This window comes from Perca flavescens, chromosome 20, assembly GCF_004354835.1.
Source record: "Perca flavescens isolate YP-PL-M2 chromosome 20, PFLA_1.0, whole genome shotgun sequence".
NCBI classification, from domain to species: Eukaryota; Metazoa; Chordata; class Actinopteri; order Perciformes; family Percidae; genus Perca; species Perca flavescens.
The window spans coordinates 6,928,936-6,956,309 of record NC_041350.1 but is presented as its reverse complement, the minus strand read 5'-3'; the positions used below and the strand labels follow the sequence as shown (position 1 = coordinate 6,956,309).

Below are 27,374 nucleotides of genomic sequence, written 5' to 3'. Positions count from 1 at the left end.
ATATCTAGGACATTTGCCACCTGTCATTGGTTTATGTATATTAATTAATTGCAGCGGGTACTCTGTTGAAGTGTAAAACTATTGGATCTGTCCAGAGCCACTCTGGATCAATAACCAATTGCTAACGTTTGGTCGTGACGTATGTCATGCGTATGTGCAACAAGAGGGGAGACCTACAACAACTACCGGTTAGCCTTAGCCAACTCCTTCATCACTAACAGAGCGAGCTGGAAAATCAAACGTTTCCCGAACCCCGTGGGGAGGAGGGCTAAAACATTTTTTTTTTTTTTTTTTTATTTATTTTTTTTTTTATATTTTTTTTATTAAGTTCTCTGCAGACATATAATGGGTGTTACAACAGATGTAGGATGCAACAAGGTGTCTGAAAGAAAAGAAAAATCAATAGAACAGTTCCACACAGCAATATAGACCCACACCCATCAACCCCCCCTTCCCCAAGGCCACCTGTAGTACTCAAGTAAAAAATAAAAATAAATAAATAGAAAAAATAAAATAAATAAAATATATATAAAAATAATAAAACAGTAAACAGAAGAAGTCCCGTCCCCCCCCCCCCCCCACAAGTTTAGTCAGGAGGTCTTGACATCACGTAAGGCCTTCAATAGTAGTCAGTATAGGGCTCCCAGTTTTATGAACTGATCTCAGCGAACCTTTAAGAGAGTGTCTAATTTTTTCAAGGTAGGTGGATGCATTGCAATACCTCTCTTATCCAATCGTCATGTGATGGAGGAGAAGCATGCTTCCATTTAACGAGGATGGCGCACCTGGCCAGCAAAGTAGTAAAGGCAATGACGCGGTGCTGTAGCTGGTACACATGGGATTGGGGAAAGGCCTAACAGGACACTCAAGGAATTAGGGACAATAGTGTAATTGAGGGCCTGTGAGAGAGTTCTGAAAATGTCGGACCAATAATCTGATAGCACCGAGCATGACCAGAACATGTGAAGATGATCGGCTGGGGATTGTTTGCATCTGTTACAGGCATCACTTCTGTTAGGAAACAGTTTTGCCAGTCTGGCATTAGTGAAATGGGCTCTGTGAAGCACTTTACATTGAATTAGGGCATGTCTAGCACAAATAGATGAAGAGTGAACTAAACTGTGAATGTTGAGAATGTTTTTCCACTGGTCGTTGGAAATGTCAATGCCCAAATCATGCTTCCAGGTTAGCTTAAAGGAGTCAATTGGGGAAGGGGTTAAGGAGATAATTTTACCGTAAATTGTTGAAATCAGTCGACTTTGACCAGAGTCGAAGGTGAGAATTGAATCAATTTCTGATTCTGGAGGACGATTGGGAAAATGGGCAAATAACTTTTGAATAAAGTGCCTCACTTGAAAAAAAGAGATAACTATTAGGAAGGTTAAATTTTGCTGATAAAGAAGAGAAGGAGAACACTTTGTTTTCATACAGGCCGTTTAGAGTAGAGAGATCCTTAGCTGCCCAAATATCAAAGAAGCTGTCTGAAAGGGACGGGGAAAATAAGTGATTATTTGAAATTGGCATATGAATCGAAGCTCTATGTAGACCAAATTGTTTTCTGAATTGATGCCAAATCTTAATAGTATTGATAACTATAGGATTGCTCGAGATTATGTGTACTCCAAGGGGAAGCTGGGAGCAGATATTAGAAAGTAAGCAACGAGAGGAAGATATCTCTACATGCACCCAGGGCGGACAAGAGGCATAGCTTTTGAAGCCAACCCAATAAAAGTAATTTATGGATGTTACATGCCCAAAAGTAGTATCGAAAATTTGGCAGTGCTAAACCCCCTTCAGATTTGGGAAGCTGAAGGACTGACTTCCTAATGCGAGCTGGTTTGTTATTCCAAAGGAATCCATTCAATTGTTGATCTAAATTGGCGAAAAAGGATTTATTAATGCAGACTGGAAGATGCTGGAAAAGATACAAAAACTTTGGCAGAAAAAACATTTTAATAAGGTTCGCCCGACCTATTTCAGAAAGGGAAAGGGAACTCCACCTAGCAATATCTGACTTGCATCTTTCCAAAAGTGGTGTAAAGTAAAGTCTTTAAGCGAACCGGTGATAAATATCCCCAGATATTTAAACCCATCCAAGGCTAACTTAAAGGGGAATAAAGAATGAGGAAGAGATGTAGCCAGCTGATTAACAAAAAATAACTCGCTATTTTGAAAGTTTAACTTGATGTTATTATTTATTATTATTATTATTATTAATTATTGTACAGTTCAGATAGCACCTCTCTGTACTTTGAGCGTTGTTCCATCACCTCCGGTGCGTAGTCTTCATAAATAGAGATGGGTGTGCCTCGTTAGCGAAGCTTTTCCCCTCCGCGCTCCTGCCTCGCGGATGATCAATTCCTTTAGTTGGAATTTATGTAGCCGGACGATAACAGATGGGCCTCTGCGTTGCTCTCTGTGTCGTTTCCAGGGCTTGCACACGCTCATCCTGCGCGTTAGCGTGTGTCTCGAGCGAGGCAATCTTCGAGCCGTGGTCCGTCACGGCAGTTTGAATTCGGTCTAGCTTTACCTCGAGTGCTGAAACGGCCGTGTTCAAGTCTGCAGATAGAGCAACGCGGTGTTCCTCAAGAAGGCTAGCAATGGCTGCCATGTTAACCTCTTTGCCGTAGTCTCCGCTCGCCTCGGCTTTCTGATCCTTCCCGCTTTGTTTTGTAGTTTTAGCTGCCATAATTTGATGCCGAAATGTATGCAACAAAAGATATTGACCACTTGATAGTGGAATAAAAGAAATGGTAGGGTTTTAAAACTATTAAAGACAGAAAAAAAAAGAGTGGGAGCGAGACTTAACGCGTGTCTACGCCATCTCGCCAAACCGGAAGTCCCTTTTATTTTTTTTATTTAACCTTTATTTATTCAGGGGAAGTTCACTGAGAGGCAACTTCTCTTTTGCAGGAACGTCCTGATCACATTCACACAGTTCCACATTCATACCTGGAAGCTGCATCACAGCCATCTATACATCTCAGCAAAGATTGTTCTCGCTCAGGCTTTAACTTCTGGATATTTGGCAGCGTTGCCACAACGGACCGAATGGCTTCGCTCACATCTTTCTAGCGCACGTCCTCAACATCATCGTTCTCAGCCACCCCCTCTGTTCGCTGATTGGACCGCCAAGTATTTGGCCGGAGAAAACACAAGACTATACCACAAACCCAGAATACTGAGTACTGAAGGGAAATGAAAATTGAGCGGAAATACATAGGAGGGCGGAGCCAGGCTACATTTTCATAGCATTTGAAAAAGACAAAAATGGTTTTAAAACCGTATCCTGACTCAACTTTGACATAAACCAGTGTGTGATTCACTCAACATCCTCTGATCTTATCTATTAGTCAAAATAATTCATAATTTTTCCTTTAATTTTTAAAAAGCAGGTAGTATGTCAATAATAAATAAAAAAAAAAAAAACTTGAAAAAAGTGCTAAAATTTTTAAGTGTCAAAAGCAGAAAAAAAAAGAAAAAAAAAGTTAATTTTCAATTTTGACGCAGAAGGACAAGTTTGTGGTCGACAGGAAGACAACACAAGGGTTAAAACTCTTATCTACACCCTATGGAACGAGTTGAAAAGAGAGTGGTGAGTCGCAATGACACATTGAAGTGAAGTCAGAGCAGTGTGGGAAAACCTAAATACCTGCTACTGTTGTTTAGACTATATGTCCACTCCATTAAGTGCCCAGAGACAGAGATGAATGGCAGGAGTGGGGGCAAGGCTTACAAAGCAGAATGGAGAGGTGAAAAAGTTGAGTGCATTTGAGATAGGGATGGAAGCAAGGCAAACGGACACCGAAATGTGAGAAAAGTGGAAGAAAATGGGGTTAGCGTAGTAGGTGTGAGTGACTGCTATAGGAGTGGGAGTGTCTCTGTGACAACTGATTGAGAATGTGTGAGGCTCCACCTAACTGGAACTGAAATGTGTGTGTGGTCCAAGAATGACATCCTTTCACATGCATGTGGCAAGTGGCATTTACAGAGTGCACATGAATGTCTTTACCTCATGTGAAGTCTTACAGTACAGAGGGTCTGTCTGGCGTAGCGCTGACACACACACACACACACACACACACATTTATCATGCAGCAGTCTCTGGGCGAGACAGGAAGGCAGAAGAAAGACAGGCAAGATGGCAGGAAGTCATATGAGACCTCAAGGGAAACCACAGGAAGCTGTAGCTGCCATTATTGACCCAAATGAGTTTCAGTGGGAGAGTGTGTGTGTGTGTGTGTGTGTGTGTGTCAACTTGTCCCCGAGTTCTTGGCACAAGGGAAAGACCGAATCATTTACCACTACCAAGAAAAAGGTCAAAGACCAACTTCTTATTCTTAAGATATGGTGAGAATGGATTTAACTGCTCTCTTTGATGAGTCAGTCAGTAGCCTAGCCTAGCCTAGCTTACTGCCTCTCCCGTTGTCCAAACAAGGCTTGACCGACTTACATGATAAGGTTGGCTCGGGACAGTACCAGCTGACTTTAGAGCAGATAGAAAGAGAGCATTAGAAATGGGAAGCCAGTTAGACAAATGCAAAGGAAGGACAGAGGGAAACAGAAAGAAAAGATGCACAAGTGACACACAGCGTACGCAGTGGAGGAAACTCATTTCCCAATGCCTCAGAGGGTGGAGAACGTTTCCATTTCCCTGTTGTTATGCAACCCCTTCTTGATTCTCGTCCGGCTCAAAAGTCACACTGGAGGGAACATTAGGAGAGGATTTATGTTTTAAAGAGTCCGCTTTGCACTTTGATTGGGACTCACATGTAGTGAATGCTATTAAAAAGGTTGTGGCGCACAGATGCGGTGCTCGACACTGGACAGCTGGATCACTGCCCAGAGTGGTTGGATTAAAACTGTTCCAAATTACGAGACAGAACGAAAGAATGAGGCTCCCACATAGGGAAAGAGACAGACAGACAAAGCAGATAGAAAAAGAGGGCAGAGAGAACACACACTAATCTGATGTCTGCCAGCACTGTACTTGCCAGATGTAATGAGTAGACCTGATTCAGTTGCACCAATTGGGCTAGACGAGTACAGTGCCCGATGAAAACATGCCTGGACCGATTGCTTGGCCTCCTGTGATGCTGCTTGCAGCTTTCTCCAATGTAACAGAGTAAATTTACTCAAGAACCGCAATACACAATTCTGAGGTACTGGTACTTTATATTACTAATCCAATACATCTCAGAAGCAAATATTGTACCCATTACTCCACTTTATTTGACAGCTCTAGTTACTTTGCAGATTTATTTAGAAAAAATATACAATTATTGAGCCCCACCTTTACCAGCTGCAACATTAAAGTGATTAACACATGAATGCCTCAATAATCATAATTCAGTACTAATCTTTAGTACTTTAACTCGCCGGTTGTCCTCAGGTCAAATTTGACCAATTTTCAAAAAGTTTCTATATAAGAAATGCGAGTTTCTTTCAACCAGATTTTCCAAAAGAAAATAATGTGGATGGTTCTCTACAACGCTCTTCACAAGTAAAATAAGTGATCAGTTCACTACTTTCATTGAATTTGGTTGTTTTACTAAATTTTATAGCATTTGAAGAGAAAAAAAAAGAACATTGAAAAAAAGTGACAAAGTGTCAGAAAAACCTTCAAACATTTTTGAAAAATTGACAAAAAAGTCGGGAAAACTTCAAAAACATCATGGGTGGGGGGGGGCAAGAAAACATGGAATAAGACCACCAAAAAAGTTAGAAAAAAAAAAGTTTTTATTTGAAATTATGACCAAGAAAAACAAAAAGTTGGGAAGAAAGTATATTTTGATGCAGATGCTTTTGTACTTTGACTTAGGTAAAATTTTGAATGCAGAACTTTTACTTACGCAACGTGTTTTTACAATGTAGTATTGTTACAGTACTTTTACTTGAGTGAAAGATTTGAATACTTCTTCCAGCACTGATACGGACCATGTAGAAAGTGCGGTGTTGTGGTTAGTGAAGAGAATGTCACTCGCCGGCAGGACGGACAGAACAGAGAAGTCCTTCCTTTTATTAGATAGACACACTGTACATCACATCCTCTCTCATCTCAGCACACATCTCATTACACATGGGTGAGAGAGGGTCTTCCTTTTTGATAATAAAAGAAATGTGGGGATAGCATACATTTGCAACCGTTATGCAAAAACTTTAATGGCATACAGATGCGGAGTCAGACTTGGCATCTTTCTTCATTCAACAACTACGATCTAAAGTGAGCTATTGTATTCAACTATTCCACAGCAGATTCTTTACCATGAGTGCCTCCAAATCTGTTGTATTTTTTGTTCTGCATTTACTTTCTCTTTTTAAAGACGTTACTCTGCAGTGTTTCAGCGGCACTGGGTAGTCGGGTTCAAGCCCTTGCAAATGTGTCGAAACATTGAGACCATATGCCGACCTTTCCACAGTAAACGCAATGTGTTAATCGCTATCAGCCGAAACTTGTAAATACAAAGTCTAGCTGTCCCCAAACAACCTCGCACGCTCTTCTTTTTGAGGAACCAAACTGCCACCAGCGAGGAATGTATCCAAGTACCAAAATGACTGAGCAGGACCCATTCTTTAATTAACTAAATACGAGAGCAATTTCACATTTGATGATACAATGTTAATAGCAGGGAATTGCCTTGACAAAGTAAAATAAAGCTGTCGCTGTTCTTGAAGCACTGCCAAAATTCACACATGGCCTATATATCAACTATGCGTGCGAGCTTTGGAACGCTGGTGGAAAGAAACTGTTTAAAATGCACCCAGATCCAAATAACAGAACCCAGAACTGTGGCACATTGGCTATCAGGAAATTCTGCAGCCAGCTGCAAATGTGTAGTTTTATTGATGGGATCCATTAGTTCCTCTGATGTGGCCTTTGTTCATTGTGTCTAAAATCAGTGCCGATTGCTTCCAGGCTCATTTGCATGGGTTTGTCAAGTTCGTTATGGGCACAGAAGGCTTTCATATGGGTTTACGGCAGACTTGAAAGCTGGTTTATTCTTCAGACGTTCTCTAGAATGAGTTGTAGCACATTTGGCTGAAGACAGGAAGTGTTTACACAAGGGAACCAAAGATGGCTCCCACACATGCTTATTATTATTATTAGTTTTGTCAGCTACACACCAAGGACAAAAAGTCATCTCTTTTGCTACATTACTTATTCTATGCTCCTGCATTTTTCATGAAGTAGCCGAGAAGTTAGTAGAGGTTGCTTAAAAGGTTAAAACATTTGAGAATGCGTCCAATGTTTGGGTGTAATGTAGCAGAGCATTCAAAGCTGGTGAGGAAAGTGTGGTTTTAAGATACCAGGGCTTGCTGCTGTGCCTTTGGGTGGAGAGTGATCCATGGCCAAAATATATACAATCAGTTACCCAGTTTAGTAATAGTAATACGCAGGGTGTGACTTGGGAAGAAAACATGCAAGAATCAAATCCCCCTTCCAATACCATGGGAAAGTTAACGATCTCCCCCATGACGCTCAATTTTTCTGGCTCAACTCAACTACCACGGCCCCTGAAAAGGTCCGTCATATGACGGTGCCTGTAGCCGGCTCGCAGTCACCTATTGGCGGCTATACAACTGCCGCTGGTAGCCGGCGTCCTGGAGCTCTGTAGCGGCAGAAAAAAAAAAACAGCAAAAAAAAAAAAAAAAAAAAAAAACAGCAACTACCACTCCGAATGTGTTTTTTTACAGTGCTTTACCTAGTTTAAAATACTTCTATTTTAGGTATATAATATATGGTCTATGGTGAAGTAGCATTGATGACTTTGAGCAGATGCAGGGAGATGTACACCAGAAAGGGAGAAATCCCACACATGCCCCCCACCGGAAAAATCGTACCCTGGTAGTAAGTAATATCTGTTTATTCTATTCCACCTCTATCATCAGCCATGTGATCTTCCAAGAAAGCACAAGGGACAGACATCACACCACATATTTCAATAATACAATCATGGCACAATAGACAAGTTAAGGATTTTCTGGCCATCGATTTTTCATACTTCACTATTACTGAGACAAGTCCGTGAAAGTCTTTTCTCCCACTAAGAGTGTAAGCTGAGTGTGCACCGGCTGGACACAGTGGAAGACCCCATTATGGACGTGAAGACACGTGGAGGTGGTTTACTCCTCCGTTTGGCCCAGATCTGTCGCTCCCACTCCAGAGGCTCCATTGAGTCTCGTTCTACTCCTCAGGAAAGGCTTTCATAACAAGAATCCCATCTCCTGTTGCCATGGAAACACGCCATGTTATGTTATTCTCTATTTTTTTCTTTATTTCCTCCCCTGTGGCACAGCTCCTCGCCTCTCTACATTGGCTCTCTAATGTCAACATTACAAGCATTGTGTCAAGACAGAGGGACTGCTCGAGGTCAGGTTGTACTGATTTTTGGACCACCGGTCAAATGTGTCAGCAAGTCGGCTGCCGGATCGGTAAAACAGATGTGGGGGACAAACAGTTTGGCCTGATGACCATTACAGGGGCGGCTCTGGTTCAGTGGTAGAGCAGTCGCCTGCCAATTGGAAGGTTGGTGGCTCGATCCCTGGACCTGCAGTCCCATGTCGAAGTGTCCTTGGGCAAGAACCGAACCCCAAGTTGCTGCGCATCAGAGTAAATGTAAATGTGGGTGAATGTTTATCTGATGATCAGGTGGCACCTTGTACCTAGGTAGAAGCAGTTTGGATTGGATCGGTCATCAAATCCAGGCATGAATGAACTGTCATGGGCCATCTAACTCTCCGGTTCCCTTCCCTACCAGGGATATGCAGTTTTTTTTTTTTTTAATTTACCTTAACTGAACAGCTTCAGAGTCATAGGAATGGCCTGTGAGCGGAAAAACCACCCTTGCAACTTTCGGGTCAGCATCAGGAAGTATCTCGTGACATCAAGTCAAGCGATACGTTACAATGACTCGAGGGCTCACAGATGATTACACTCGTCGACTTTTCGGATTTCCGGTAATCCATAGAATTCGTGCAAAACTAGGGGGCGCGATCATGAAACCAAAAAATATGAATTTTTCCCTTTTAGTTTCAGATTATTTTCTCAAACTGAACACAGGAGATTATTTACAGAGCAGCTAGTATTGCTATCTATGTTTTGATGCAACTTAATCAGAGGTGGAATCGGACCTTTCAGTGCTACATTCAATGCCGGAATTCTGCAGTAAAGTAGACAAGATGAACCGGAGCCGAACACAGACATTAACCCAAAGACAAAATATCTGAGTGACACCGTCAGATGCAGCCATCCAACAAGCATCTGAAGAATAATCTATTCACAACATGTGGAAGGGCACAGATCCAATGAGAAAATGCCCAATCTGCTTTCTGTCAATTCAAGAGGTCTGGAAATCGGGGATGGACCGGTCGGCTCCGCTTCTTCTTCAGCTCGTGCATCTGTGTCAGCTTCATTGCGAGCTCAGACATTTAGCCCAAAACGGAGCTGTGGGCCATCAGTCCTCTCAACCATGAGGACAGCTGTGAATTTGCTAAGCACTTCCAAATGAAAAGGCATGTTTCTATTTTATCCCAGCAATACATGTCAGTGTTTGCTTTTCCAAAACTTTTTCTCCATGTATGCATTTCATCAGGCCACATAGGGCAACAAGTTTGTTAAAAAAAAAAAATAATAAACCTGTTGGTTCTCCGTAACTAAGCTTTAGTTATTGCACAGCTGAAAGCGCATTAGGTCATTCCAGACTTGAGATACTGATTGAGGCAATCAATGTCTTGATTGCTATAATCCTAACTTTTTTCTCCAATCAAGCCAATAGATATACTGCAGCTACTGCGGTTTAATGGCTTGTGCATTACCAGTGATTATAAAAAAGAAGCCTAGACAGCAAATTTAGGATCAGGTCAATTAGCTGGAAACATGGGGAAAGGATCACCGCTGGGAAAACATCTGCCCTGATAATAGTGAATAATATCCTATTGCAAATGGAATTTCACTTAATTTATTTGGACAATTGGAGGAGTGATTTATTCTGCAGCCGGGGGAAGTTTAAGCACTCCCCAGGACTAAGACTAGTCCTGTAGCCATGCTGCTGAACACATTGTTGAGAGAGGGAGATGGAGTCAGAGATAGAAGGAAATCTGAGGTTAAAGGGAGCACGGCAGAAGCGCTGAGATGGAGACAGACAGGACCCAAACTGAGCAAGAGACAGGAAATGGGCAAACAAAGAGACAGCGAAGCCCCGGTTTTCCAGCAAAGCCAGAAGCAGCTTGCATGGCAGCTGAAACCCACAGCAGCCTGCTCCGTTCTGACAGCTGTGCCCTGATCCCTCTCCATGGGTACGTGCCAACACAGCCATCCCGGTCTGGCACAAGTATAGACAAACGACTTCTGCCAAGCGTGATCTGTGCACAAGATGGGTACTGTCGCACAAGGGTGGACTGCGTGTAGTGTAAAGGATGAGCCTCCGAATTTGGTGGTGTGATGGGGTTGGGCCGTGGCCTCATCCAACCATCAAGACGCACTCCCCAATCGCTTCCAATCCCTGTCCCTAATCCAGTTTGGTCAGGATATGAACAACACGCAAAAGGAAGGAAAATGAAAAGAAAAAGGGCTGCTCAGCATTAGGAAAAGACAATTTCAGGGTTTACTTTGTACCAAAGTCTTGTTTTGAGCCAACTTCATAGATTTGACTTTAATGTGCAGCTCTTCTGTATGGAGAATGTTTTTTGGAAATGGGTCAAAGTGCAGCATAGGACTGCATTACAATCAAGTTGAACAGGTTCAATGAATGGAATCAGTGGATGGCTACAGGTTCAGTAGATTTACAAATTATCCCACTGCTTTGTCTATACTATCCTGAAAATGTGCGGTTATCAGTTCAAGATGATAGAAAAAGCATTATAGAAAAAATATCCATAGTATACTGGAAGAGTAATTTCACAGCAACTGCTAACACACAGGAACTTAGTTCATATGTCAAACATACTGTAAGACTGATTCCTTATGTAGCCTGTGGATCCACAGTGGTCAAATTGCATTAGGATTCAGTGATCAAAAAGTCCAGTTGATTACTTCATTTGACTCTGCTCCACTATTGAAACAAGGGGAGATGAATCTAAACTTCAAATGTATAACACACTCCCTTACCAGTCCTTCCAGAAAAATGCAGAGTTTTTTTGTGATTGTTACGGGCAAAAATCCTTGATTATGCAGCACGTTTTCTTAAAAAATGCGATGGAATATGTGGGTTATTTATGCAATTTTATGCGATGAAATTGGGGGAACTTGCAAAAACTGCGGTTTGATGATAAAGAGAAAAAACCCTGATTCCTCCCAACACCCTGCTTTTCGATGATCGTCGCGTCATTACGTCACTTCACAATGTTCCCATGGCAACAGGGGAAAATGGCTGCTCTTGTGTGAAGCAAAACGCAACATTTTGCAACTTTCTGCTAAGATATATGTGACTTTTTTGCAACGAAAAGGCGGGGATTATGAAATCATGCAAGCCTCGCATATTTTGCGCGGAAATCAGCAATTTATGCGGCGAAAGTGCTGCGTATTTGGAAAAAAAATGCGGCCCCCGCATAAATATGCAGACTTTGGCCGATTATGCATCTAATTATGCGATCGCATAAATCGCGTTTTTCTTTTCTTTTTTTTTGGAGGGACTGCCTTACCACCTGTCCAGAGTAGTTTATGTTAAGACTCATTCAACTAGCTTGCTCGACCATTAAGATCTTTACTCACCACCAGTTCGGAGAAACGTGCGTGCAGCTCCTCGGCGGGCGGCATTGGGGCGCTGAACTCCAGCAGCTGCAGGGGTACGCTGTCTTTAAGGTTGATCTCCGGGGGCTCGTTGCTGCCGAAGCAGCACAGGAAGCCCAGGCCCGACCGCGTCCTCTTCCTGGGGGGCATGGTGGCTGTGGTGACACAGGTGGCAGTGATGGTGCTGGACCGGGAAGGTAGAGGAAGGGGCCAAGGGGGCAGGGAGGGGGAGTGGAGAGGAGGATGACACCGCTATCTAGGGGGCATGATCTAGAAGAGAGAGGAGAAAGAGGGACATGGTTATGGTTTGGTTTCCCCGGTGCCATTAAGAATCACGGTCAATGACAATACATTTAGGCAAGCATGTTTAATGTCATAATGCATGACATTTGCATGTACAGTAAATAATTTCTCCTATGACAGAGATTCAGCCTATACTACGTTCATGAAGGCCTCATGCTGGTCTACACGCCCAGAATCTGCTCAATGTTTCCTTGGAAAGAAATGATTTGTAGTGCACAGGAGGAGAAGCAATTTCTGTTTCCAGCAGCCCCTGTTTGTTTTCAATAAATACAGGAAGATACATGAGCAGCGAGAGCCACTACAGCCAAACGCAAGACATTACAGGGCTGGAAATACAGACTGATTAAGAAGCGATCTCTGGAAAGTACGCTGCAGGACTCCTTTAGCAATGAGAGCCTACTGTACTGCCACAGATGGCACCAAGCATGGAGGAAGTAGCAAGTTCAACACTGAAAACGGTTGATTTCATCTAGTTTTATTTGGAAATATTCTTTATTCCCCCTCACTGTGCCCGTATGAACATGTACCACGGGGGAGATGCTACCGATTGCCGTGTGGCGAGGGGGTGGCAGGGGCCGCCATCATATCATCAGTTGAACTTATGCCTGGACAAAGAAACCTCTTGTCCGTGAGGTACAATGGTAGAGAGAGAGAGAGAGAGAGAGAGAGAGAGAGAGAGAGAGAGAGAGAGAGAGAGAGAGAGAGAGAGAGAGAGAGAGAGAGAGAGAGAGAGAGAGAGAGAGAGAGAGAGAGAGAGAGACTTGCACCAAGAGCTGCCCCAGCACTGCCTTCACTCTTTCAATAGAGCGGACACTGCGAGTGTGTGTGTGTGTGTGTACAGTCGTGAATGGCCCACACTACAACAGGAGCAAGGGGCTGAATAGGCCCAGACACCCTGGAGGATTTCCTCAATGCCACAAGAGGATATGGGTGGTCTCCACCGTATGAATAATACACTCCATACACCATATTATGTCCCATCAACCACAAAGTTATTTACACAATGTGAGCGTACACCCACAGCGGCTCACACAGTTGCAAAAGCTCTTCTTTATGCAACAGTTTATGGCATTTGTGAATGAATGGACCTCAAGCCTGTTATGCAAACACCATGGACATGCACATCCAGTAGGAAATAGTTGAGCAAGAAATCCATTTTTGAGCCATTTATGTGAAATACAATAAAGTGAAGTTGCCATCCAGAGCACACAACGAAGTCCAACAAAAGCAGATTTTACTTTTTAATACTTCTATCCATCTATTCCTCTTCCAAATCTTAAGCTTTTATTGATATTTGTACATAACCAAACAAGCATTAAGTAATGGCTAGAGCTTTGCACCCATCTGTTTAATATGGCAGTGAAAGTTTATGACTTCAGTTTCCACAAGAAGCCACAATCTACTACATCTTGACTGAGCACGACTCTCCGCCATCACTCTCTCACACATTGGTTCAGCGTAGGAGTTCTCACTGCACGGTTTAAAAATAGCCGTATGGTAAATTCTTTATGAACGCGCTGGGCCATCGACAGGAGCTTAAAGGGGGGAAAGAAATGAAAAGAGAAAACACCACATTTCCATCTTGCCCCTTCGTCCTTTGCTCATTTGCTCATTTGCTTTTTCCGCTGCACAGCTCCAAATAAACTGCAGGCTTTTTAAAAAAAAAAAAAAAAAAAAAAAAAAATGAAAAGCAATGTTTTTCTTCAGCTTGTTGAACACGAAAACGCCTGCGCAGCCATCACTGGGCTTATTTTCTGGCAAGTATTGCATCTTAAATGATTCTGTATCTGTATAATCACCGTCAAACATGGGGCCCGTTTCATATCCATTGCATCAGTGGGCTGGATGTCAATAATGCTGTGCGAGGTACATTTGATACTGCACCAGCATGTGTGTTATGATAGCCGAGGTGACAATCTCTGAACACCCCCCCCACCCCCTCCCAGGGAATAACCTGCTAGGGGGCTCCAGGGCAAACATGATCTGTGGGCCCCTATTATTCCCCTGCTCCTCCCATTCCCTGTGCATAGTGTATGGATCCTGCTGTCCATGCAGAATCACAGAAACTATGTCAGTATGGGTTCATTTGATGAAATACCAATGGATTGGTGTAAACACAGTATAAAAACTTAAATAATAAACTACATTTTGACACAGGGCCCCTCTACAAGTCTGCTGCAAGATTACAAAAAACAAATACTCACAGGCCCATAGAAACCATTTTTGGTCACTGTAATTGTTCTTCCTGTCCCTTTGCTCTGTGAAGAGATCCCTGCCTAACCCATTTCAAATCCACAGTCCTTGTTATGTTCCAAAATGCATTCTAAAAGTTCAGCTAAAGCGGTTATGGTTGTAACACTGTTGCCAGTTCGCACAGGCCCTTGGAGGATATGGGGCCCCTGGGGCAGTTGTCCACTGCCCCTGGTAAACAGCCCTTGCCCATCAAAAAATAGTAGAAAGCTTCTGCCAGCAATCCTGACATTGCAGCAAAGTCCCAATCTAAAAATGTAGTGTAAAACTTTCCCTAACCAGTATCCATCCCCCCCCCCCAACAGAGGCACAGTGCTGATAATTTGAGATAACCGTCACATGTGCATGTGGTATTATGAGCAACAAGTTGCAGAGACGCCATATTAACTTGTATCAAACCAGATGTGGCTAAGCATGGCATGCCGATCAGAATGAATGTACTGTATGTTAGCTGTCCCTGGGTTGAGTCAGCGGGGAAAAGGAAACTGGGAGATGACAGTAAAAAGCCCACTTCAAATGGTAACTGGTGGAGATTTGTTCCATACATTTACACTTTAAAAAGGCTGTGCCTCTGACTAACATTGACTGCTTTCCATCCTTTTTATTACGATAAGATAAAGTGCGAGCTGGTGCCAAATCTTTACGGCGGTGAGTTAGTTATTGACACTGTGGACAGCTGGCTGAGCCTACTGGAAAAGAGGCCGCTCGACAGGGGTTTAAAAGCCATTCAGCAAAAAAAAAAAAAAAAAAAAAACACAACCTAAACCTCCTGTCCAGTGTCTCTGTGTGTATCTGTGGGTTGTGCACGCTTCTAACTTCACTCTCCCACAGAGCCCCACGTGCGGCCAGCCCTCACTCAACACCAGCTCGGCTGGCCGTGGTCCAGCCCATGGTCCAGCCCATGGCCAGGAAAAGTAGGCCAAGGAATCCAAATACATACACCGAAAATATACTGCACGTACAGTGATATATAAACTATGAACCAAGAACACTGAGGGCTGTGCACGTGTAACCTTTATCATTCTCGGTATGGTGGAGTCACCACACAAACACAATCCAAATTGACCATGTCCCCTGCCATATGTGCCCTGAAAGACACTCATCTCCCAGCTTTTCATTTCATCCCTCCCCCTCCGACTCACTGTCCTCTCCAATTATTCTTCTTTTCAGGGTGAATGGAGTGACATTTCTCTTCACCCCCTCTGACAGTAACATCTGTCATTTTCCCTTGCATGTCTTCCTGCCAGCTTCAGTCCACATTTTATACTCTACTGGTCCTTGGTGCTCTGTGTTAATGCTTTCGGCTAACGATAGCTGGACACATTGACAGTAGCCATGTTTCCATTAACGTAGTGTTATGCGCGTCTTGAAGTATCATGTTAGAAAAGCAGTTTCGAAAAATTCAGGACAAAAAAAAAAAAAAAAAAAAAAAAAAAAAAAACGTCCTCCTCTTCCTCCTGGCTCTAAAAGGGAGTCAATCCCCATAGACCCTCCTGTTCTGTTCACAGCAGAACATGCGTACTGCCTGGTACCAAAGAAATAAATTAAAAAAAACTGCTTTGGTCTCTATTGCTAAGTTACCCCTTCAGGACACGGGTGATTTTTGTATTTTTTATTACTCACCCGTTTAAATTCAGTCTTAAAGTTATGCATAATTAATGGCGTGCCCCTTTGAGGGACAGGTGGGTGCCATCACTGGAGAACGTAGGCTACTGTAGGGTACGGCGTAGGGTACATATCTACGACGTATATTCGAGGCAGAACCCTAAAAATCAGGCTTTAGGCGGCAATATGGAGAAAATCAGGCTCTGCCAAGATGGCGCCAGCCCAAGCCACTGGGAGCCGCCCAATTTGAGCTTCCTTTCGGCTCTTCAGAAACCTATGGCTGATGTCACAGAGACCACGTCCGTATTTTAAAACCGTCCAATAGATGCCGACAGGCCCTGGACCGGATAATGGAAGCGCGCCTCATTCGCATTTCTTTTTTGTGACATTTCAAAAGTCTGCTTAACATTCTGTGCGGCTTGTGTCCCAGAGAGTGCCTGGTTTAGTGCAATCACGCATGTGCAGAGAACACTGAAGCCTGCGCTCACCAACCGCATCTGGCAACTAGCACTGTAGCCGAAAAGGCAACACATGAGTACTAGGCGTTAGGGCTGGGCGATATGGAGAAAATCAAATATCACGATATTTTTTGACCAAATACTTTAATATCGATATTGTAGGGGTTGACAATTGCGGCTTTCCCTAAATATTTACACAATGAGATTTGTGATAAATGATCAAAAGTAATGTGGATATAATGATTAAATGGGTAAAGGCAAATAATAGAACAGCTGGTTCAGAAAATGATGTCTCACTCATCACTTTACTGAAATGCAGCCTTTAAAACCAGGAAAAGACAACACAAAATCTGGGACGATATCTAGTCACATATCACGATATCAATTTAATATCGATATATTCCCCAGCCCTACTAGGCGTATAGGTAAACAATTTGACACACAAGTCTTTCTTTGTGTGCCACTTTTGCTGTGCTCTCCATTTTTTTTTACTCGCTCTTTTCCTTTCTGTCGTTCCCTCTCTGGTCTCTTTCGTGTCAGTGAGTTGTCACACATCCGATGCCTGTGACATGGAAAACTGCACACAGACACACACACACTTCCTTACTATTCCCTGCTCATCCCTGGGAAACACATGTATGTACGTATATTGTACGTACGTATATACGTACGTACGTATGTACGTACGTATGTATGGGCGTTTTATAAGTCACAGGAAAAGGAAGCTATCACTTAAAGAGTGAAAGCCTGTGGATCTCTACAGACTAGTGCTAATTAACACCATCTGTGTGTGAGAAATGGGAGATACAGGAAGAGGTGCGTAGAGATTTGTCACTGGTAGTCTTCTCGCCATGACAGACAAGAATTTCAGGACACACACACACCTTAAAAAAAAAAAAAAAAAAAAAAAAAAAAGCATGAAAACACATTTTAGACAAATTCCCTGCTTGCATGCTACTGCAACAAACACTGCATTGTATGTTCACAGCCACGTTTTCACACGTTTCAAAATTCAAAACCCACTCACTCATAATTCAGATGCAAGCGTGATGATGCAATACACACATGAAGTATTTGCATACTCATACACTAAGAGCCCTAAAGCAGAGAAAGGAGCCTGCTGGCTGCTCTGTGTTTGAAGAGCAGCCAAGCAGAGAGACAGACACAGAGAGACAGACACACAGACACACAGACACAGAGAGAGAGAGAGAGAGAGAGAGAGAGAGAGAGAGAGAGAGAGAGAGAGAGAGAGAGAGAGAGAGAGAGAGATATTGCTGCCACTTCTCATTCAGCCCACTAACACATCGCCTCATCCCCAGCGCCGGGAAGTAGGTCAGTGGAGAATGAGAAAGAGGAGGAGGGGGGGGCGGCAGGGAGGAGGGGGGGCTGCTGTTGCTGCTGGTGTGCGATTGTGTACATAGAGATCAGTCTCTCAAACATCTGTGCCTGCATTATTTCAATTCCCTCGCCAACACAATGCTTTTAGTACTAAATAAGAAAATTGGACACAAATCAAGCTCCTGTTATTTCCACCCCTCCTGAATAGAAACACTTCAAAAAAGCTGCATCATTCTCCCACTGACTTTTTTTATTTTTTTTTTTTTAAACTATGCACATTCCCCTCCTTCTTCCTCCTCAGACTTTAGCTACAGCAGTGTGCTCTTGCATTTGAATGCATCTTGCTCACCTTCATTCTCCTCCACAGCCCCGTACCGCCTGCCCCTCACTTTCACGCTAAGGAAGTGCCCTTGTCGTCTTCATTGTAATGGATGGATGGATGGATGAATGGAATTTAATATAGCTCTTTTCACCCAACTGTTATTCCAGGCAGGAACAGAGAGTCAAAGAAAGAAAGGCAAGAGTAATGTAGGAGGAAACGAAGAAGCAGCAATAAAACAGTTTGAAACAAATAAGTAGTAGAGGCAAAAAACACAGCCAACAAAGAGCAAGATTATTTTAAAGAGGCACTGAATAAAAGATCAGAGGGAAGCCTGCAGGACACTTTTTTTTTTTGCACACACATTGTTTCTGGGTCCCACAAATGAGGACCATTCCTCTGGGGGTGCTGGGCCGCGGAGGAGGGTAGAGACAGGCGTCTTACGTAAGAACCCAGCACCAGAGATGGGGGAGCAGTGCCACGCTGGCACAGGCAAGAACAAGATGCCAAATGCAGTGCCGATTAAGGTTTTGGAATTGTTTTGGCAAACTGGTGGCGTGCAGCTGGCGAGAGGAGAGAAGACGTCTGACCACACCAGTGTTGGAAGGCAAAAAGCACCGGGCAACTACAATCCCTAAGATTTCAGTCCCAGTTGATTTGGTGACACCTATGGCTACTGTGGGACAGCAAGTGCATTTTAATTATATAGTTCCATTCAAAATGACATGTATTAAAGTGATCATATTATGCTCATTTTCAGGTTCATAATTGTATTTAGAGGTTGTACTAGAATAAGTTTACATTGTTTAATTTTCAAACAAAACACCATATTTTTGTTGTACTGCACATTGCTGCAGCTCCTCTTTTCACCCTGTGTGTTGAGCTCTCTGTTTTAGCTACAGAGTAGAGCTGGGCAATACAACCCTATTATATTATTAGCGTGATATGAGACTAGATATCGTCTTAGATTTTGGATATCGTAATATGGTAAGTGTAGTCTTTTCCTGGATTTAAAGGCTGCATTACAGTAAAGTGATGTCATTTCCTGAACTTAACTGACTGTTGTAACTGTTCCATTATTTGCCTTTACCCAGTTTATTATTATTATATCCATATTACTGATTATTATTTATCAAAAATCTCATTGTGTAAATATTTTGTGAAAGCACCAACAGTCAACACTACAATATCGTTGCGGTATCGATAGAGGTATTTTGTCAAAAATATCGTGAAGTTTGGTTTTCTCCATATTGCCCAGTCCTACTACAGAGTGAGGCATTTCACTTCTGTTCCATCTTTGTTGGGAGTCGCAATTGTGCAGTAGCTAGGTAAGGACTACTAGCCAGTCAGAAGCAGAGTATTAGGGCGTGCCACGCTAGCAGCTAGGCGAGCATAACAAAGTGACACACATTTGTCACAGAAGTAAAGCCTGGACTACAATAGAGCAGTTTGTGAACAGTGTTTTCTGTTGGAGATGGTAAGTGCCTTTGGGTGGACTTTGGGCTTTTTCACTTTTTAAACATATTCAAGCAAAAAAAGATATATAACACAATAAAGGAAAGGGAAAAAGCCAAAAATCATAATATGAGCAATATGGCAGAAAACATGCCTTAAGCAGCTTCTCTGTATGAAAGAAAAGCAACTTGTGAATCCGTTTACGGTGTGCACACTCAAACAAACTGTGAGCTTCTAGAATGTATCAAATTATGAGGTTATAATTAAAAAGACAGTTTCCAACATGCAGTTTTCCCTTGTGCATAAGTGCATAAGCAACTGGAGTCTTGTGCAGGAAAAGCAGACTCCGACAATGAAAACTATTACATAAAAAGGCAATTTCACAATGTAAATCCAATGAATGGCTGTTGCCAAATACATTCCAGCTATAAATAGATCACAGGATGGGGTTTTATATAAAGAAAATGTTAGGATTTTAACTAATGGAATTATCCAACCTTTGAACAGCCCATCATTTCTAACCGAGACCGTTTCCTTAAATTGATACAGGCACTTGCAGCAGATGACAAATCACAATTTATTTCCTAATACAGGATGCCAACATGGAGGGACACCAATGTGTCCAACACACACACCAAAAGGTCTTAACCGTGTTGTGTTGGCACAGGTTTGCATTTCCTTATATTTTTATGGGAAGTCATGATTGTGTACTGGTATGTAAAAATCCCATGTGGAAGTGAACCAGTCACACTCATTAAATTTGACATGAAGTAGTTATTTAACCCAGCTATTGGACACATGGGGAGCCATGCCACTCTTTGGATGCTGTTGCCCCAGACATGCCCTCTAAAACATGCCCTACCCCCCCTTTTCACTGTCTGCCTGTCGGTGCAATGACTAATGGACCTACCCTTCAATTCTTTTCTCCCTGCTCCAAAGCCATTGGCTGCAAGCCAAATCACCTGGGACACTGAAAACTCATTCTCCCATGAACCCCATTGGATCTGTGGCCCACCCACAGTCGCTGCTTCGGGCCTTGGGGAAAGCCATGTACACATCATACATCTTACTCTTTTAGAGTCACAGGCCATTCTGTAGTGCTAATCAGTTACATTAGTGCAACATACAATACATGCAAGCATTCCCACACACACACAACACATTTTAGTTTGTTCCGTCTCACACCAATTGAAGAGATTGTATTCATGCATCACTTCATCAATGACATGGGGTTTAGCACCATGGGTGGTCAGTTTAAAAAAAGATGTATGTGAAGAAATAGTGATATGTGATTGATCAGAAACAGCTGCAGGCATGACTAACAGACAATGACCAAATGAACGTAGATATAACGAATGCACTGCACACTACACACATTGTGACTTGCATTCCTGAGGTATGACATCACCAATCTATTCCAGTGCAGATCTCCGTGGTAAGTAGCGAGTTTCAGCCTCGCCTGACAAATGACCAGAGCTGACAGCGGAGGAACTGCCATCATTTCATGGTACATTTGCATGAGATGCATTCCTGCGCTCGTTCTGAAAGCACACAGAAGGCCAGCGCTTTCACAAGAGTCTGCACAACCGAGTGGCTTTCTCATGTGGACCTGGACAATGGGCCAGAGGATTTAGTTTGGACATTTCTGCTGGGGCCTGACAGGGTAGGCTATTGCAGGCAGAAATAGTTATTTCGGCCTGTGCAACTTCAACTTCAACTTCCCTTCACTAGCTCTGAAGTCCATGTGTATCTGAGCTTCAAGGGGCAAGTTATTTTTAGCTGTGACAGCATGGTCTCTCTCCAAAACATTCTCAGCCTCTTTAATATGGCACGGCAATCAAATTAAAAAGAGAATGATTTCATATATAAAGTGATGATTCTTTTCAATTTAATTTCTGGACAGCAGGAGAATATTAAGTAAGTGTTTGCTTTAAAGTCACGTGTAAGGAATATAAGATAAGCAGTTACTGAAACCAAATTCATGGGCACCATGCCTTGGCTCCATCTACAGACACTCTCCAGAGTTTGAGGTGGTTACTGATAAGGCTAGTCTGTGCTTTTATGCCTACGTGCATCATCCAGGAAAAGAGCCCAGAATCAGATCATCAGAAACCCACCCTTCCCTTTACACCCCAACACTCTTCAAACCATTCCTCCAAACCTCCCTCATTCCTTTGCTTACGTTCTCCCTCAATCACTTCCTTTCTGCCCTACAATCAGATAGGGGAAGCTGTAAGGGTGAGACAGCTGGAAACCTATTCAGCTGTTGGACTGGGAGCTGTGCCTTCAGACGGTGTCTCTAGGACTCTAGTCTGGGGCAAGACTGTCTGAGTCAGTGGCAAAACGTGCACCGGTAAACCTCAAGGTGAACGGATACTTTCTGAAACAACATGACAATGGGCTTCAAGCACATAGAGTTTCAAAAGCAAGCGCCTCATGTTTCTAGTCACTGTATATAACTAGCTTTAACAATAGCAACAGAACAATGTTAAGGAGGTGTGGTTGAGCCAGTTCCATGTGGCAGTCACACAGTGTGGAGCTAGCACTGAACGTAACATAAGCCATTTAAATTGGCCACAATTATTATTAATTACTTTAATAGCCGGTGGTTAATACGGTTGCTTAAATATTTCCAGACTGTCTCCAAGGCAAATACAATCACATTTTGACAGAGGCATTTTTCATTTTCTTTTGTTTACAAACAGATCTTGTCAGACAGCCAATAGAAGGACAGTAGTATTATATGTAGTCGTCCCAGGTTTGCAAAAGTGGTTACTGATCTTGTATAAGAAGCACACAGATCATCCCTTCAGGAACAACAGCAGTGATTGTTGAGTGCTTTTCATATTCATCTATTATCAATTGATATTCCCTCACTGGGAACTCAACTGCCTAAAACTTGTAATTCTAGCTGTTCAAAATGTCCGTAATGTCCTTATTGTGTCATTTCTTACCAATCAATTCATTGCGTTTAAAAACCGGTGAGCAGCCAGATCTCCACCACCTATACATGGCGGTGTTTCAATATCACATCATAAACTGTCAACTCTTTCACAGCCAACATTTGAGAATTCTCAGAGGTCTTATTGGCTTCTAGCCTTATTTAAAACAAACGGTTGGTTTTAACGGGGCCATGAGGCACAGTAACCCACCTCACCCATAAAGAGGAAATGCCTCAATTAAACCACTGGAAAAATAGGAGGTGGGGGCGGGGTGATGTTTTTTCCAATCCTCCAGGGATAACATTAATAACCATTTCATTTAGCTTGATTCATAAAAAAAAAGAAGACATTTCCTGATGTGAGGAACATTCATAATGGCACAGACCACATGAAGACGGGGGTTGTTACAACTGTGAGATTTGAGTAGATTTTAGATTGAGTTTTTTTTGCTTTGATCGAAACAAGTGTAGCAGCTGCATGCGGCAGAGGAGGAGCCCCGGGTACCCAACCATCAACAGTTAGAGTTTGAAGCAAATTCTTATAAAACATGTAAAACCCCTTCATAGAAGCCGCGGATATGTCATTTTTTTTTTACTCATACACTGAATGTTTGCTGCTTCAATCCAGATGAGTATCGAAAAGTATTTTCCACGACTGAAAAAGGCACGTGTTGAGGATGAGGACCAGCCTGAACCGGAGGTATCGGTCTGAAATAGAGCTGAACAGTCCGACCAGTGTAATAGTTATGTTATTAATTTGTTAACAATATTTTCAGGCTTCAACGAGTGCTGCTCAAGCAGAAAGACAGGGTCACTGGGAGAGAACGAGATCGATTCGTTAGGCATTGAAGAAAGAGTAGGAAAGGGAGGACAGCATCCAACAGCGAGTCCTCAGTTTTTGACACTTGATTGTTACGAAAATAAGAATTTCTCTCTGCTCATCATATTAGACCGGATCCCTGGGATAACTATGCTATTAATACTGGGAATGAGAAGAAAGTCGGCCATGCCACATTCCACAGGCCCAAACATTCCCACATATTAACAGGGCTCGGAATGAAATCCAATACTTGGCATCCCTTTCCCGAACCCCAAAGCGCTACCCTGCCGTGTCAAATCATTTTCTTATTTCATATGGGAGGAATGCCAGAGTCACAAGCTCCTAGTCTAACTAAAGACATATTATATGCGTAGAAAAAAAATGAAGGGGAGTACAGTCACAGAGCTGTTTACCACTCTCAACAGGGAATGGATGCTGGAGTTTCCAATAAGCTCCATGTACCTCACACTCTAGAGTCTCATCATTTGGGAGGGAATAGGCCCTTTCCCATCAGTCCAGCTCTTCTGGGTGGTGAAAGGGGTAACTTTTTCATCTTTCAAACTAAACAAAAAAAACAAAAAAAACGAATCACCATTTAAGTTTCCAAGCTGACGACTACACTCACTGGTTAGCTCAGCAGTCCTCAAAAGACCTGTTTGCTGGCTTGCCGTTGTTTGGCTTCTCATCCTGTGCACCTAGGTTTGAATATGTCTACCAATGTCAGTGAGTGGATTAGGGCACTCTATATTGTGCATTGTTAAGCTATTAATCTTGCCTTGGTGAGAGGTCAACAGCTGCAGCATAGAGGACCGCGGGCTTCTGGGTAATGTCTGGAATGCTCTTCTGGGACAGTTATAGCAACACATATAGGGACAGCCCTCTGAAGTGACCAACTTTTTTTTTTCAAAACAGCCCGCAGTAATACTGCATTGAATTGAGGCACTGTAAAGAGGAGATATGCTTACACATCATAAGCCCCAGAAAGTGTGTCACTGGCACAAATACAATAGTGCCATTTAACACACATTCAGTGTGGGAGAGGAACAGCAGCCTTACTGCTAGAGTCTTGTCCCTCAGACACCGTAACCACTCTACTGTACATACAACATGTTGATAATCCTTTCCAAAAGATCAGATAGTTGAATTTAAGCAGCTTTACAGACCTCATCTCTTTTTCTCTCTGTCCCTAACGTAATGAGGAGGCCGCTGAGCTGCCAGTCAGCAGCAGGGCAGAAGCGATAAAAGGCCGACCATCATTCACTAACTCTCCCTCACCCTCCCTCTAATCCTGAGAGAGCAGTTCATGCATCTGTAATGGTCGATAAAATATGAAAAGCTCCGAGAGCGCTGACGGCAGCAGAGGGTGTGTATGTACGCTACGTGAGAGTCCTCAAAACTCACCGTTAATGCCCTCCCAACACACTGAATCTTTTAGCGATGTCACTCAGCTTGCCCCCTGGCACACGTGAGCGTATGAGGATTTCCAGCAGACTGGAGAATAAGTCTTTAATGGGAGGAAATAGATACTATCTTGTTCACAAAGCAAAAAGACATCAAAGAAAACACAAATGGCCTCATGACTGTATAAATGAGTTTTGCCTTTGGTTCATTAACCTTCAAAACGCAAGCCACTGAAAGGAATAAATTACTTTGAATGTTGCAGGAATAAGGGTTGTCTTATGCCTTTTCATATAACTATTATCGCCTGGATCAGCTACTTAAAAGCCCAGCCTCTAGTAAAATGTTCACGAACCCTGAGATATCGGTTTGGAATGTTTCTCATAAAAAAAAAAAATAAATAAAAAAAAAAAAGAGCGGTCGCCTACCAATCGGAAGGTCCCTGGCTGCGGTCCCATGCCGAAGTGTCCTTGGGGCGAGACACTTAACCTCCGAATTGCTCCCGATGCCGCGTCATCTGTGCGTAAATGTTTATCTGATGAGCAAGTGGCAGCCTCGGCCACAGCGTAGGAATGTGCACGAATGGTTCCTGTACTACGTTAAAGTGCTTTTGAGTAGTCGTTAAGACTAGATAAGCGCTCTATAAATACAGTCCATTTCCATTTACAGCTAAGATGACAGCCTCTCAAGTGGGACCGGCAATGCTTCCACACAGGAAAGGAGGTTTCACAATTCTTCAAACGAGTACCCCCCTCGGAGATTAGACAGTGTGTTTATGTTGGTCTGTGCTGCCATGAAGTAACGGCTTCCCTTGAGGGTAATGTGGAAGGACAGTCTATAAAAAAAAAAAACATACCAACATCCCAAGCAAAAGAAGGCCACATTTAGAGGTAAGTGGAAGTCTGCTCCCCTAGCTCCATATTGGGTTGAATTGTTGCTGGGGAGGAGATTTACATCATATATGGAATGTCAGGCCACGACTTACACCAAAGGGCTGACCGTGTGATTGATGAATATATGTGATCAGCCCATGTCTGGGACCCGAAATAGGCCTGTGCCCATTCCATGTGACACTGTCCCATCCTCCCTCAATTCCTGAAATGCCGAACATTTCCCTGAACTAAGTCCTAGATGTTTTAGGTTTAAACTAAATGAATGGATAGCAATCTCTTAAGGAAAGGCTCGCTGTCAACACCACTGGAGAAAGAACCCAAACATTAAGACCAGGCACATTTCACAACCTAGCTCTTGCTGCCGTTTATGACCTATAAAGCCACCGTAGTAAAGAAGAAAAGTACTGTATTATACTGACTTTCCCTCCAATCACAACAACAACAATGTGGAAACTTTTTTGTCTTAGTGGGATGAGTAGCCCTTGTTGCCCACCAGCTTCTTTCTTGCTCAGCTTTGCACTGAGCCTACTGACAAATGTTTATTTCGTTGGCTGCGGTAGTCTGCGTTTTCCTGGCTGGATTGAGCAACGGGATGCAGGGCATGGACAAACTGGCTTTACACTTAAACATCTGTAGCCTGTCGTTTGTGGACTCTCCTACTGAGTGAACAGGTTATCTATTAGTGACCGTATCAAAAATAGGTATCTCTTACTTACCCACTTCAGATGGGCTGCCCTGAGAGATCGACTGTCCCTGTGTCACGTCACTTGAAATGGAAAATAAGAGACCCTTTCAACAATGCAAAGTTACAAGAACATTTTAAAGCATTCCTGCAGCTTCTGGATTTATATCCCTCTTTTTGCCCTTTAGAGTTTGGGTTTCGTGGCCAAATTCCATGCCTCTGCTGAGTCTGACGAGGTTTCCTGACCAAAGCTGCTGCGTTTTGTCTGCTTCCCCTCTTTGAGCTTCTGAGCCGAGCTCTGGATTTCAGCTGACTGTGCTGGGAGCTGAGCTGTTGACACTGTTCTCTCTCTCTCTCGCTCTTCAGATCATTCGCCCCACTTCCCCTCCCCTTCTGGATTCCAGCTCCAGTGTATGACAGCATCCATGTGGATGTCAGCGAGAAGGTGATGGATTTTCGGTGCGTCTAAACGCATTTATGTACAGTATGTATGCGTACGTGTGTGTGCCCTTGCTGTGTGAGGCCGAGGGAGAGGGCCAGATGAAAGGAAATGACCCTTGGCGGCCCGTGCTTCCCATCCCTGCCCACAATCCCAACTCCACCCAATGCATTCCCTCCCTGAGCAGACAAAAAAAAAAAAAAAAAAAAAAAAAAAAAGGCTGTGGATATGGGGGTATCACACGCAACGCCCAAAGGAAAGCCCTTTTCCCGTCGCGTTTTCTCATCACCAACACAGTCATAAAAGCACACACACCCATACAAGCACACGCACACACAAAGACATGCCAATTATGGGATTCTCTATTAGAAATTACCCCTGTGACACACACAGGAAAAGGCTTTCCCCAGTGTTCATTGAGAAGAAGGTGACGCAGGATGCTTGATTGTGCAAAGGGGGGGGGGAATCAGCAGGAGGGCCCCACCACAGACGATACTGTGAAGTGGAGTTCAAGTATGTCACTGTGATAATATGGAGGGTTCGGTGAGTGCAAACAGTGTCAAAAACTCAAGACTCCCTAAGACTCCCATTACACTGGCCAAGACACAGACACCACCCCTGACCCCACATAGCCCCAATCAGCTGAGAAAACAAGCAAAGTGAAATAAAGCCTTAAACCTAAAAAAAAAGAAATTGAATAAAAGTGCTACATTACCAACGTTAGGGAGCAAATTAACTCAATACG

At 43.1% G+C, this 27,374-nt stretch overlaps 1 protein-coding gene across 3 annotated transcripts in view; it reads right to left on the bottom strand.

Moving 5' to 3' along the window:
• The window catches only part of daam2 (dishevelled associated activator of morphogenesis 2), a 107,282-nt gene that overhangs the window by 58,703 nt on the left and 21,205 nt on the right, over window positions 1–27,374 (bottom strand). The window contains exons 1-2 of one of the 3 annotated variants that reach the window (XM_028566075.1): window positions 26,225–26,485; window positions 11,711–11,998 (exon numbers count right to left, since the gene is read on the bottom strand). In XM_028566075.1, coding sequence (XP_028421876.1) covers window positions 11,711–11,878 — 168 coding nt within the window. In that variant the 5' untranslated portion in view covers window positions 11,879–11,998; window positions 26,225–26,485. Of the gene's footprint in view, window positions 1–11,710; window positions 11,999–26,224; window positions 26,486–27,374 lie in introns of those variants that run through there. The other 2 variants (XM_028566074.1, XM_028566076.1) reach the window with 2 other exon arrangements.